We start from the raw sequence: 15,105 nt of genomic DNA, 5'->3' as shown, positions 1-15,105 counted from the left end.
CGTTCTAGTCTCCGAAATTTTTGTGATTTTATTTGTAATATACAGTAATTTTCTTTGATGAAAATGTAAGAAAACGTAGTATCTATCGTTACAGCAACAAACATGTAAACTTTGTTTAATAAAATAGCACTGTACATACCTTTGTTTGTTGTAGTTGGTGGCAGAAAAGTGGAGATGTACGAACCTTAATGCTTAGAAGGGGAATCCCTTCCAAAAAATAACGGGTAGCACTTCATTGGAAGATTCTTCCAGTCGAAGTCTCTTTCGGTAAAAAAAAAAACCCCACCAGTGGCTAATTGGTCTTCGTACCTTGAACACGGGGGAGTTCGTTCGTGGGTTCGCAACTCGTTCAAATGAGCTGGCCACATGGAGTTTTCCAGGTTTTCTCCACGTCTGTAACGCCTAAATAGGGGCCAGTTTCCCTTAAAAACACCTCCCAGAAGGCATTCCCCTAGGCAGATCGCTTAAGTGTTGCGTTGCCATAACTTAACAAACAAACAAACTCTTTCCGTAAGGAACAAGAAATTGATCTAAAGTTGATTGTCTTACTCTTTTAAGCAAAATCGTTCTCAATGTGATAGCGCGTTGTCGTTTTCTATTGCCACTATGACTTTTTTCTTTCTTTGATGCCATATTGATTAAATATATAAATCACAAAACTGAAAAAAGAATTATAGCACAAACACTTGGAAAAGCAATGCTTAACTCGCGCATGCCTAACACCAACTAAAATTTGACACAAAATACCGTTCGTTATCCGAGACAAAATTTTTGCAAAATAAAAGTTCGTTAACCGATTTGGTCGTTAACCAGGACGTTCGTTAACCGGGGTTCTACTGTATTTTAATAATTAATTTAGAAGGTTCTGAAAGTGAGGATCAAACAAAGGTCTGGGTAGTGTAACTGGCAACATGAGCACAGGGTAAGTGGGAGTTGTGGGCTTGAGTCCTGCTTCAGGCTGATTCTTTACTTCCACAATCTTCTAAATTACTAAAATATTAATTTAAGTATAATTCATGCAACAATTTAGACAACTAAATCATTACAATAGCAGACTTTTGCATTAAAAGTATGCAGAAATTCTCCAAAGAATAATCCCCACTGAGACTAATATCGATTCAGTAAGAAGTGAACAACAAAGAATAAGGATCAGTGCCAGAATTAGCTGATATCACGCTGGCAGAACATCAAACTAGTAATCGGCATTTGCTCTGATCAGTTCTCTTTACTTCATTCTCTCATTTATAACTCCCATCTCAAATATTATTCACTAGTTTTTATGACTCAACTACTCTTTATTAAAGTATCCATATTAAAACAATGTATCTAATAAGGAGACTAAAATTGCGCCCTGATTAAAACAGATTACATAAGACAAAACTAAGATTATTAGTCTTAGAAAGGTTATTCAAACAATCGAAATGTCCACTATTCGCAGCTGGCACAAATATTCACATTCATATGCGACTGATTGTCGAATAAACACGTACAGTACATCGATGATAGTTTGACACTCAAGCAGTGTTCTGCTCCCCCACACCCCCACTCGACTACTAGTGACGCATCAATGTAGCAGCCAATGCATATAGCCACAGATGCTGCAGGCTTGTTCAGTCAATTCAGAATGCTTTATTTTTTATTTTTATTATTTTCATCATTTTGATGAATATTTTATGTATGTTTATGGAATTCTTATGACATTTTGTGGAACCCCAGGGTTCCATGAAACATAATTTAAATAACATTGCACTAGACATTGAATGATATCAAGTATTGTTTATGGATGAATCCTTTTTCTGTCTATGGAGGAATGATTGCTGTGGACAGGTGTGGCTGTATCACAGGGAACACTATATATATAGTGTTCCCTGTGATACAGGTGTGGCTGCTATATATATGTATCACAGAGAACACTATATATATAGTGTTCCCTGTGATACATATATATAGCAGCCCTCTTTTGCCAAGTGTCACACTGTCCCCACAGTGGGCATCATGNTTTATTAAATTACTGCAATGACGAGACAGTTAACATTTTAAAATCAATTTGAGTAATTTTAGATGTATTACTGTTAAAATTAAATAGTAATTTTAGATGTATTACTGTTAAAGTGACCACATAGCAATTTCTTTATATCACTTAACTCTGTTTTAGAAATTAGAATTAAGTAGACAATTACGCAGTCTTGTAAATGACTATATGTTAAATATAATAAACATTTCAACGTTTTAATAAAAAAATAGAATTGAATAGCGTAATAATATCAAATAAGTACGAAAAGAATGATGAATATCTTCAGGAAGATCATAAAATTATAAGTAATAATAAAAGTATCGCCAAACAATTTCAAGAAATTTTAATTATTTCGCATTCGCTCTATAAAATTTTATAAAAATGGCAATAAAAATTTGAATTTCATTGAAGCATTGAGGCTGAAATCTGTACTACCGTGTTTCCCCGAAAATAAGACATCCGCAGAAAATAAGACCTAGCGCATTTTTCAGAGCAAAAATTAATATAAGACACTGTCTTATTTTCGGAGAAACACGGTATATAGTGTTCCCTGTGATACATATATATAGCAGCCCTCTTTTGCCAAGTGTCACACTGTCCCCACAGTGGGCATCATGGTTTAAGGAGACATGTTCAATCAGCAGATAACCCTGGTGCACATTTCCAGTAATCTGATAGTTAACCAGTACATCACAGAAATTATGGGGCCTGTGATTTGGCCACACCAGACACGGTATTCCAACAAGATAATGCCTCAGTGCACATCGCATGGTGAACTCTTGTCAGCCTAGCACTTAGTTTGGTCTTCTTTCAATAGATAGCACACACTAATAATAAGTGTGCTGTTTATTGGAAGATAAGGTTTAGTTTAAACTGAATAATTGCCCAGTCTATTTGGCACTTTCACTCTTACCAATGTCAAAATAAAGCAAAAGCGTGTCGTGTCAAGTGTTGTGATGTTGCTCAAATAATAATAAAATGAAAAAGTTATCAGATTTATTTCGGTAATAGTCACTTTTGAATAATAGCTCTTCAATTCCCAAAGAACTGAAATAACACCCTCTAAAGCTGAAAAAAATTATAAGACTGTTTATTATAATAAATAAATTTCATACTATTCATGAAATTTATCAATCGAGTGACCAGAGATATCATCTGGGTAGGGCATCTGGCAAAAAAGAGAACCAGGAGAACACTATCAAATGCATTATCAAATCTAAAGAACTGTTTAATCATAAAATAATAGCAAAAAATATATCATTGAAATTGTTTAAGAGTCTAGTTTCTCAGTTAAATCAGAAAAACGAAACAATCAATATAATAAAAGACAATAGTAGAAATTGGAGAAAGAACTCAGAAACAAAACTACACCTTACATCACTCCAGGATGTGAAATTTAATGAGCCAAAAATGTTTTTGATCCGGTTTAATGGATCTTCTTCAGTTGTCAAACACAAAAATGAAGTAAAACATACAAAACATATTGTACATCCATACTAGCATATTTCAGAAACATACCTATCATCCTATTTTTGTTCTGTATATGTCTGTTGACCTACCTCCTCCATATAAAGTTACCTTCAGGACATTAACAAGGAGAGCTTTATATACATTGCACCAATGTGCTTGACATCTTAATTGAACTGTGTTGCATCAGCAAAGTGGTGCTACAACACAGTTAATAATTTAATAAATACCTTTAAAAAATGTAAAATGGAAGAAGAATGACGTTATAAAAAAAGTGGGTAATGTTAATGCATTTTGTTACTTTATGTAGGATACTAAGGCAATTTCAAACCACAACAATCTGAGCTTCAATTTTCAACCATACTGTTTTTAAACTTTTATGTAATGACAGACTACCACAAGATCCTTCCAGCACCATTTGTGTTTATTCTACAACCATACAAGATTACTGTTTCAACAAAGAAGTGAAATACATTAGCACAACCAGACAAAACCTCCCTAACAGGATTAATAAACAATCAGGGTCAGTGAATAAAGGTCTGAGCAACATCAGTATTTGCTAATGAACCTGATGTGAAAGTCATCTGAAATTGTGCTAAGATTGCTACACATGAATAGCCTGAAGAGACTTAGAAATCCTAGAAATTTACAAAGAAAATAGAGACGAGGGGTGTGGCATGTTAATTAACATGATGCAGACTTGTTGTCCACTGCATGGAAATTGTTATACAAAATCTAGCTTATTTTAAATATTTTGATATTTATTATTACTTACTTTAATATTAACATTCCTATTTTCTTCCAGTTTTGTATTTGAATGTTTTAAACTTTAAATTTTGTATGTTTCATTTCATTTCTGCATTTGAAAACTGACTAAGATCCATTAAATTGGATTGAAAACTTTTTTGGCTCGTTAGATTTTACTTGCTGGAGTGATGTAATGTATAGTTTTGTTTCCGAGTCAAATAATAATATGGAAGCCATAAGGAAATATCTGTCCAAGAAAAAATTATACCATACTCCAAGAGATGTAATGTATTAAATTAAATTTAACAAATAACTTACTTGTATTTTTTGTAAAAGGCTGGTGAATAACACCAATCATGGGCTTGCCTTTGACAGCAACACAAACCATAGTTGTTACATATTGTAATAAATCTTCTGTCAAAATAAAAGCAAATTATTAAATTTTGGAATTTTAATTCAAAATATTATGATGTAGATAAATATTTCATATTAAAATTAAACCAGTATATTCTTTGGTTGCATCTAAAGGATCCACCCATACTGTAATATCTTCGACATTTACAAATACGTCGTCGTCCACAAACTGTTTCAAAAGGAAATGCTTCGGAGTTTCTATATCTTCTAAGTTCACTTTTCTATTGTCATGTTCTTCAGAAATTACCTGTAAAATAATTAATTATTATTTTATTTGTAACAATAATTCGTACAAAATTTATGAAGTTTTCAAAGCATTTATCTTTTCTTTAAGATAATTGGATACACAATATTTTTAGTATATTTTTAATCAAAAACTTTTGAGTTGTTTACAGATGCAATAATTTAAATTAAATATGGATGTGTGCCATTTAATATGGGTATATGAATACAGTTTAGTTAGAGGCAGAAGAGTTTGATTTGCCCAAAATTTTACATAAAAACACAAGCACCAATTTTTCATTTGCCATCACTGATTTCTGTTTTCTCTGTCTGACATTTTTTCATTATTGTTTTGCCAAAATATTCCCTACTCGTATGCCCATATTAGGGAACAGCAGCCAATGTCAACACCACCCATACCTTTTATTATGTTTAGATACATACCAGTAAATATTTATCATTGTGTTATATGAGTTAAATAGCCTATATGAGTAGTAGATTATTCCATACAGGTTTGTCTAAGTATGCATTATGATATTTGTTTAACAATGTATTTCTCAGAATGTATCCTCATCATTAAGCAGCACATACCTGTATTCAGTAATGATTACAATGACATTATTCAAAATAAATACAGGTAACCCCCGTATAACACGGTAGTTACGTTCCAAAAAATTGCCGTGTTATGCGAATTCGTGTTATACGAAACAAAGAACTAACACGAAAAGGAGGGTTAGGTTCCAAAAATTAAAAAACATGCTAGTATATTTTCATAATTAAGATAAATATCTTCATTAAAAATTTTAAAGTGATACATATTAATATAAATTAAACAATATTTTCTTCGTCATCACTAAAAACACTATTAATTAACCGAGAGGGTTTTCTTTTTGGCAAGTTATCCTCATCCTCTGAACATTTTTCTGCATTATCTTCAGATCCATGCTTTACCTTTTGCAAAATGTATGTAATTTTAGATTGCTTGCTTCTAGTTAAAAGGTCTTTATAAATTTCCTTATATGGTGCTAAGCACTTATGAAGAATAAAGCAAGTATGGAATAAGGGAAAAACATTCAGCAATATCAGAAGCAGAAGCGTCGCGATCTGGCAACATTGAAACAAGTTTCGAGAAGGACCACGTGTATCGACAGAAGGTGAGAAGAGAAAATTTACATACTTAAGTACTAATAGTTCACGAAAATAATAATTTTCGTGAACTATTATTACTTAAGTATGTAAAAATTTATTATATTTCCTGTTGTACGAGGGTTTTACCCAATTCGCGAACCGTGTCAGAGCGAATCCGTGTTATACGGGGGATGGTACCAATTCTCGAACCGTGTTAGAGCGAATCCGTGCTATAGAAGTGCCGTGTTATACGGGGGTTACCTGTAGTATATTTGGCCACAAAGTAAGAATTCGGTATTTGGCCAAATAGCAAGCGTGGGAATCAATTATTAAATTTCATAAATTATTGGTTGCTAAATCAGCCAGAAAGTGACTTTTTGACAAATATAATATCTAAATACTGTAAATAAATCAAGTGTAAAATTATAATCAGATTGGACTGACAGAATATGCCAACACAACATTTACGCAAGTTGCCTGAATGTTGCCAAGAGGAGAGTACCTGACAGGAAGACTTTCTACATAAACTGGTTCTTATTTAGGTGTTAGACACAAAGAAAACCCTAAAAACTCAAATGGCCAGCCCATTAGTGAGATGTGAATCAACCATCGACTTTCAGTGTTTGAATGCTTGAGTGTTTTATCCTTTTGGTTACTGATGGGTATGTAAAATCATAAATTTTCCTACTTATAATTTAAAACTTTCTAAATTTACTATAATGTTATGTTTAAACATAAATCTAAATGCTCCTTTAAAGGAACATCAAAATAATCTGTAAATATTTTCTGAAAAAGTTTTTTACTGTATGCAAACAGGAAGTTTAAATGCATTTTATTCATAAAAAATTCTTTTATGGAACAAAATCTTCAATCAGCAAAATCCATCTAAATTCTGTAAACTTCAAATATATAATCCCATCTTAGTGTTATGATACAGTATGTATTAGTGGCGACACTAGCAGCCAGTAGTCCATCGTGAGCCAAAGAGCACGTCACGTGTGTCTCCTCTTGTAACGTGTTTACTTGTTGTAATAAATAATACATTAAGATTACTAGTCGTCTCAATAGTGCAGTAAACAACATATAACACTTATGTCTTTCTGGCAGTGATAAATTTGTCTCTCCTTTGTATGAATCTCTCTCCTTGGATAGCTGTTGAACATTAATGGATAAAATTTTATGATCCAAACAGACTACTATATTATCTAGTAAATGCTGAAATGAGACCTCAATGAGGTTTTTTTGAAACAGCTACTGGTATATACTCTGTCATAGATCACTCATTGCTATAATATATAGAAAACTCTTCTGTCTCCTTTCCCAAGTCCTTGTACCAGCTGTTTAAATACATATCAGTAACACTGTTATTAAAGATTTTGCACTTTATTATATTGTCACGGAAAGGGTAGGAGATGATTTTGGCTATCTGCCTTTCCTAGTTAAGAGGACTAAAGATAATCCATTAATTAGGTCAAAAGGATTAGTGTTTCTCCAACCTTCTCTCAACTGTTAAAGATGTATTGGTCATGATATATGATAAATTACAAATAATAAAATTTAACTTTTATAAATATGTGCTATTTAGATGGAAGTATCAATGAATTTCAGTCAAATGTTTAGCAAAAACAAAGCTATCTTAAAAATAAGATACTTGGCAACATTGTTACCATAATATATCTTGCAGCTGAAATTTTTAGATGTATTTTTTACTGTATTTCTGTGCATATAACCTGCAAATTGTGTGTACTTAAAAGACAAGTTTAAACGGGTTGCAAGTTATGAAATGAGGTTGGTTATATACTAATTTATTGTAATTATAAACTGATATCACAGCAATAACAAAATTGAGTATTGAGATGTGATTAAATTTTTAACAAAAGACAGAAAGAGATTAAAGATCAACTAGATGTTGTTTACGGAGACTCTTCTCCTTTGTGTTCATCTATAAAAGAATGGGCAAAACAATTCCAATTAGGAAGAGAGTCCATTGAATACAAACCATACCAAGGAAAGCCTACAGAAGAAAACATCAATATTGTGAAGAAATAAGCTGTGGAAGACAGGTAGCTAAAGGCCAAGGAATTGGCAGTGAGCTATGCTGTATCAAAAACCACAGTGCTGCTGATTTTACACAAACACCATAATACAAATAAAGTCAGTGCAAGATTGCTGATGAAACTTCTTTCTCCAGTTAAAAATGAATGGCAAAATAGTTGTTGCAGAGAGTTTTTATCACTTTGTAAAGGGCAAGTAAGAGAAATTTTTGAATTAATTGTTATTAGAGTTCTGTATCATAATCCTCTATCAAAAAGAAAATCTATGAAATGGCATCATCTTGGTTCTCTAAGGCCCAGGAAGGCAAAAGAAAATCATGGCCATGAATTTTTGAGATTCTGAGGGGATTCTTCTGATTGATTTCAAGGCATGCAATACTACTATTACCAGAAAATAGGCTTTTTTTAATGCATCAATCAATAGATTCTATTAAAGAAAAATGACAAGACAAGCTGTCTCTCAGTATATTGCTATTGCACAATGCACCAGCATAGACAAATTCTTGCAAAGGCTGTTATTGTTATGTAAAATCATCAGTAATTAGTGATATGTATTAAGTACATCATAAAATAAGATCAAGAAATACAGGAGGTTAACTCTCTTATTAGAAACATAATATAAATTATGAAATAAAAAAACAGGAGTTGGAATCAGAGTTGGTCCGTTTTACTGATTCTGTCTCCTGTAGCAATAAATTTGTTTCAACTCCAACTCCACAGCATATATACATTATGTTGGTTGTTTGGTTGTTTCAACATATACAAGTACACACACGCAGACAGACAAAATGTATACAGTATTTTATCTATAATATGTACTTTTGTTCAATAATTAAATTCTGCAAAAATATTATAGCAAGATATTTGAAATAATGTTTTAATATATCTCTATAAATATCTGCATCTGTGTAAGGTTGTAAATAAAGGAGTGCCATAGGTTTGTGAATTTTTAAGGATTAATAGTAAAAATCTTTATATGCTTAGAACAATTTCAGATATACAGTATATGTTCATCTTTTACAGCTTTTGGAAGATGAGCCAAGGAAGGAAAATAACTGATATGATGCTTTAAAGTCATTCCTGCAGCAATTTTCTTTTATCTTCAATAGATTGACTTGATTCATCTGCTGCATATGCCATTTCTGATGAACCTACCATTTTTCCATTTGATTCGTGCAGTTGGCAGTCAGCCACAAACTATATTCACCTGTGGCAACTGTTTGTTGGCTGCTGACAGCAGCCGAAAATATACAGGTGAAAGAGAACATAAGTTTGACAAAATCAAGACAGTGACATTGACAGAGGTTATATTTGAATGGCTAAGACAGTTAAGAGATCACACCACCATTTTGGAGGACTGGAGAGTGAATCCAGGCAGCAAAAACATTTTATTCATTGTCTAATGATTCAAAATCTTCGATGCCACAATTCTACTTCATTTGGTCTTTCTCAAACACGTCACTTTCCTCCAATTTATATTTTAATATAAAAAAGATATGATTTTATTCTAGAACCATTAGGGAAGAGGAAAAGAAAGAGATATCCCTCATGCAGGAGTGTCATACTAGGTTTGTGGGGTACAAAAATCCAAATAAAAACATGGATCCACAGAAAACTCTTCAAAGATATGGTCCTCCAAATACATGCATCATGTAGTACTGAATAAATTTCAAAAGTTGACAAAAGTTTACATTCAAAATATTGAAATTGAATCTAAGAATAATGTTTTAAATTCATGTCTTCTTTATAAGAAGAAAACACAAATTTAAAACATTATTTTTTAGTCTTTTTATACAGAAGAAACTAAAAATGCTATGGTGTGATGTGTATTATCAACATTGTACAAGGTATCTGATAAGCTATTGTGTGGTGAAAAAGGTTTAAGTAAAGTTTTAATAAAAATGAAGTTTTAAGTGCAATATTTATTTGTACAATGTATATGTAAATATGTAGCCTCATATGCAATGCTGTACTTATAACTTTAATATTATTGTAGATTTCTCACTGCACAGTAATGTTCCATATCTGGTCTTAAATTTTGTTTATCTAATACCATTCTTGAGATTAAGGAAAGACAGACAAACAGACGGACGACAGTGGGAATTTATAGATCTACAGTTTTTCGAATTACAGCCCAACAAATTCATTTATCATCGGTTATAACAATAAAAATTTAATAAAATAGTCTAAACATACAATATAAAATTGTATTTATTTGCTAATAAATTAAAAATGTAGGTCACAATAAACAGAGCATATTCTGCACATTGTAACCTACATTTTTATTATTTCTGTTTCATAATAATTCACACAAAAATATGTTCATTAATATTGATATATTATTATTAAAGCCAAAAAAGAAAAAAAAACAGATATAGTACTAAAAATAAATTATAGCTTGAAAACAAGTGAAAAGTTTTTTAAATAAATGAAGAAATCTTAATTTAACTTTACACAAATTTCTAATGAAATTATGCTTTAATAGCGTAGTCTTTAAATACGTGCTTAAAAGAATAAGATTCTAACTCTAAATGAGGTGGTTGGGCCTTATCAAAGCTCTACAGCTTTGATAAGGCATAAAACCACCTCATTCTGAAGCAGAATCTTATCCTTTAAAGCCTTATTCTGCCAAAGATGAACCAATTGTCTCTTGACATTTTTAAATATATAAAGATTTCTTTATTAAAGTGTAAAGTCCTCTAAAATTTGAAGATAAAGTTCGAAGAGTTTGAAAATATTTATGTAATGTTAAATTAAGATACTTTTTGTTAACATCACTATCAATTAACTTGAGAAGTTAAATCAAGTGTTTTTACCAAATTTAGAGACATTTTGTGTGAAAATATAGCTTGGCTTTCAAGTTTAAAAAACTGTGGCAAACTTAAAAATAAAAAAAGCAGCATTAACTAGCATAACTGGAACAGATATTAGAACAGAGCCTGAATTAGAATGTATAAACTTGTGTTCACCCCTGCAGCACTACAGATTCAGCCTGGCAGGTCCTCAAATTTTTTTCATTGCCGAACTCTTCAATGATTCCTTAAATCTCTATTGGGATCAATATCGACTGCTCTGGCTACCTCTATTGTAGCCATTAGCACTGTGGATAAAGAGTAAACTCTTAGATATTGTATACACTTAATTGCATTTATCACATTTAAATTTTCTTCCTGTACACGTATCTTTTCTTTATTTATAAAGTGGCCTCAGGCTCCCTGAACCCCTCTCTGATTACACTACTGGCAGCATTTACAGTATTTCTTGTATATAGTGCATATATACCATTAGGCAAAAGCAAAACACGCACTCGAAATTTACTTATTAGCAACATTACCTTTTCATATAACATCAAGCTTGATCAATTCTTCAAAGAATTAGATATTAGTATAAAATTAGGGTAAAATTGCAGTTATGAATGAGTGGTTTGGACCCCCTCCCAAATTTTACACCCATGACGAAAGGAACCAATCTATATCTAAGCATCATCTGCAAGATATTTACCTCCAAGTTTTCATGCCGACGGGCTTAATGGAGTGCACAGCACAGTTTCAATTGCACCCCAAGAAGTAATTGGCGCAACAGCATTTCTCGTGTTTTACAAGTTTCCAGCCATCTCTAGTAAAGCTGAATGGATTTTAGCATTGTTTTGAGAAATGGTTCCTGCTTAAATATTTTACTCCAAAGCACTGTGCAATAATATATAAATTAAAAACTCTCTAACCTTAAAATTCTCCCAGCAGAGTAATGAAAGTTCTGCAAAAATTATAACCCAAAACAGGTTTTAGACATAGACCAAAAGCATTTATTTCCAGAGTTTCATCACTCTTCTGGGAGAATTCCAAAATTAGAGAGTTTTTATCTGTAACTTTACTCCATTTTCGAGTCTCCAAAATTCCAGATAGGCCAATTTCGAGGAGGATATATCGGTAAAGTTCAAGCTCTGAATGAGAGGTTTCACACCCCTGAGAATTGTAGACCCCCTATACAAGCAAAAAAGTTACAGAAATGATACCCGTACGTGCAACCCTTTGCGAGATTTCGCCTCCAAAGGCCAGTTTTTAACATGTATCAGGATATTGCCTATTCCCCGTGCTCCGTGTTGTCACATGCTTTGGTGCAAACGACAGCAAATGCACAAGTTCCCGAGTGGGGCAACAGTACATAACATCGTCTTCACGAACAGTCAAGTGGGCTACTCAAAGCTGGAATAGTCTCATAGGCTAAATAGTTAAACACGATAGTCTTAGTGAAGTGATGAAGCTCGCAATCTTGCACGATCTAATTTTGGGGGCCGTAACTGGCAACGGGACATACGGTTCCTTTGACTTTTTCGATGCTCTACAGCTCCGATAAGGTTCCAACTGTCTCATTCAGAGCTTGAATTGACTCAACTCATATTAACACAGTCTACGGCTCTAAGATCCCAACCGACTCATTCAGAGCTACATTTGTACCTGTAATTAGTATCAAAACATTGAAAGATTAATATAAATTCTGATCATTTCAACATTCAGGTTTATTAACAATAATAATAATAAGTCATTAACTGTTACCTTAACATCAGGGAAGACCTTTTTAAATCCATAGACCATAGTTTCATGAGATTTAATGTCTCCTTCGGTTAAAGGATCATTGATCCCCTCTTTTGTTTTCCCTTTACTCCATTGTCTTAACTGATGCTTCTGCTTTACTTTACGCACTTGATCTCCCCCCATTTCGGCAATTCGAATGGAAATTTCTAAAACTTTCTTCAGATTGACGACCTTTGACTTGTTATAATTCACATGATACGTGTATATCGCGTACAAAATTACAAAAGTAAGAAATAAAGTAGCTAAATTCTTAATTTTAATCATAATTCTAACAATTTACTTTCATTCCCCTGTCAAAACGATAAATTAAACCATAATTTCACAGACATTTTCCACAAGACACTCTAACCCTAAAAAGCAGACGACACTTTCGTCCTTAGCGACACCTTAAAAAAACAAAATTAAATAATAATATTAAAATATGTTAACTTGTATAAATTATAATTACTAATTAATACATCTGGTGTAATTATTATTAATAATAAAACATTAAAAAAATTTTCCGTTTATTTAATTAAATAATTCATTTTAATTTTCTTTATGATTTTGTTATTTCTCAATATCTTTACGTCAAAGATCCCTATCGGTTAAAAAATGAACTGAGAAGCAGACGAAAGTTTAATGACGTTAAATTAATAAATATAAGGTCCAGACGTTAACCGTTTGTAAATTAATATATATTTTTAAAATTTATAACAATTCAATCTTATATTTAAGTTTATGTAATTACTTCTTCCAACATTGTTTGTTGACTTAGTGAGCAAAGATGGCGTCGATGCAGGTGAGTAGGAAATTGAATGAAAAGTTATTCTATGAGATATTATTTTTCTATGCTCGGTTTCGTTATTAAAATGATACGTAGAAGCTGGGGAATGTTATAAAATAAAAATTATAAGCTTTATTTACTCGTATACATGCATTTAGAGCGTTTTTTTGTAAGTACAATTCGATATTTTAGAAGCAAGTATACAAATGATTTCACATTATATTCCACTATTAAACACAATTCTATACTTGCTTTATACACAAAATACTGCGCAGTTTATGATTATAAATAGGTAAAGATTGTGTGGACTTTTACCATGTTATTTTGTTCTGGTTTATTTGTTCATCAAATAAACTATCCATAAATAAACAGTATCAAAGTTTAATTTGATATTTCATACCAGAAACCAATGGCTAATTATTCGTTATAAATGCTGTTTTTGTTGTCTTAAATATGAAATTATGCCTCTAAAATGTGCTCTTTATGTATATATTTTAATCAACCTACGCGGAAGACAAGAAACCGGCAATAAACTTCACCTTTTCGGAAGTCGTCGGGCTGTAGAATTGAAAAATGGAGCCGCGCCGTTTGAATATTTGAATCTAATGCGTTTCCGATCTGGGCGATCACCGATTGGAGGAGAGATTCTCTGTGTGTACTTGTGGTTTACGCGTGGTATGTACTTAATCGTTTGTGCTCTGCGGACGTTAAGGTATTTTCTTCTTAGGAGGTTTGGCTGTGCCCGTAATGATGCTGAAACTGCTGATTAAATTTTGAGGATGTCTAGAGCAGCAGGATGGTGAAATGGTTTGAAAACACAAATCTGGATTGAAACTGGAGCTGTGTTCTGTACCTTGAATGGGAGATTCTGTTAACAGCTGGCACTACTGAGTCGAGCCCACCAGTGACCAAGTAGTTCCACGTCCTGAACACTGGGAGTTTGGTTGTGGGTTCGTGCTTTGCCAGGATGGGCTGCCACGTGTTTTCCAGGTTTTCTCTATGTCTGTAATGCCTGAATAGGGGCCAATTACCCTTAAAAGAACGTATCGGAAGGCATACACCCTAGGCAGATCGCCCAAGTGTTGTGTTGCCATAACTTAACTAAACAAACAAACACTATCAAGTTGAAAGAACACACTTCTAATCCTCCAATCTCAGTGGCTAACGATACGGTGACTAGATGTCCCCGAATACTGTCTCCACTTTTGTCTATTTTTAATATTTGATTGTAGAATCAATCTTTGTATAGAGAAATTTTATTAATGTGCCAATATAATATCACCAATTTATAGATCAATAAATTAATTAATTTTAAAAAATAACCAAAGTTCAATCACAGTTTTAGACCCTATTTTTACTGATTCTGAATTGTGTTCTTGGTTGGATTTAAATGATATGGTTGGTCCACTAACAGTACTACTCATACATATTTTACTTGTTTGATTTACAGCTTCCATCTTTTATTCAGACAATGTTAGAAATGTGTTTTTTTTTTTTCTTTCCTTCTCTGCCAGCTGAGTTACTGAACAGAACACTTCAGTCAAGAAACGTCAAGAATATTTGGAGATTGCTCTCTCTTGGATATGTCAACCCCTCTCTGCTAGCCACCCCATTGTGGGCATGGTTGAATTCTTGATGGGTATTATTGAAAGGTCCTCTTAGTGACTACAGGGCAGAAAGAGGCAAAAATCATGTATTTAT

At 32.6% G+C, this 15,105-nt stretch overlaps 2 protein-coding genes across 2 annotated transcripts in view; one reads left to right on the top strand and one right to left on the bottom strand.

Annotated features, from left to right (window-relative positions):
- Window positions 1-4,712: 4,712 nt before the first annotated feature.
- Window positions 4,713-12,761, bottom strand: LOC111628875 (putative inositol monophosphatase 3). The gene is made up of 2 exons (XM_023372737.1): window positions 12,600-12,761; window positions 4,713-4,889 (listed from the first exon to the last, which is right to left on the bottom strand). The coding sequence occupies exons 1-2, from the start codon at window positions 12,759-12,761 to the stop codon at window positions 4,713-4,715; spliced, it is 339 nt and encodes a 112-aa protein (XP_023228505.1).
- Window positions 12,762-13,215: 454 nt separating this feature from the next.
- The window catches only part of LOC111629160 (ubiquitin-conjugating enzyme E2 W-like), a 49,319-nt gene continuing 47,429 nt past the window's right edge, over window positions 13,216-15,105 (top strand). Inside the window, exon 1 of the mRNA XM_023373036.1 lies at window positions 13,216-13,419. Coding sequence (XP_023228804.1) covers window positions 13,405-13,419 — 15 coding nt within the window. The 5' untranslated portion in view covers window positions 13,216-13,404. The remainder of the gene's footprint in view (window positions 13,420-15,105) is intronic.

This window comes from Centruroides sculpturatus, unplaced genomic scaffold (genome assembly GCF_000671375.1).
Source record: "Centruroides sculpturatus isolate CEXI.00-Female unplaced genomic scaffold, Cexi_2.0 scaffold51, whole genome shotgun sequence".
Classification (NCBI taxonomy): domain Eukaryota; kingdom Metazoa; phylum Arthropoda; class Arachnida; order Scorpiones; family Buthidae; genus Centruroides; species Centruroides sculpturatus.
Note: the sequence above shows the minus strand (reverse complement) of the source record. Positions and strands in the feature narration are given on the sequence as shown.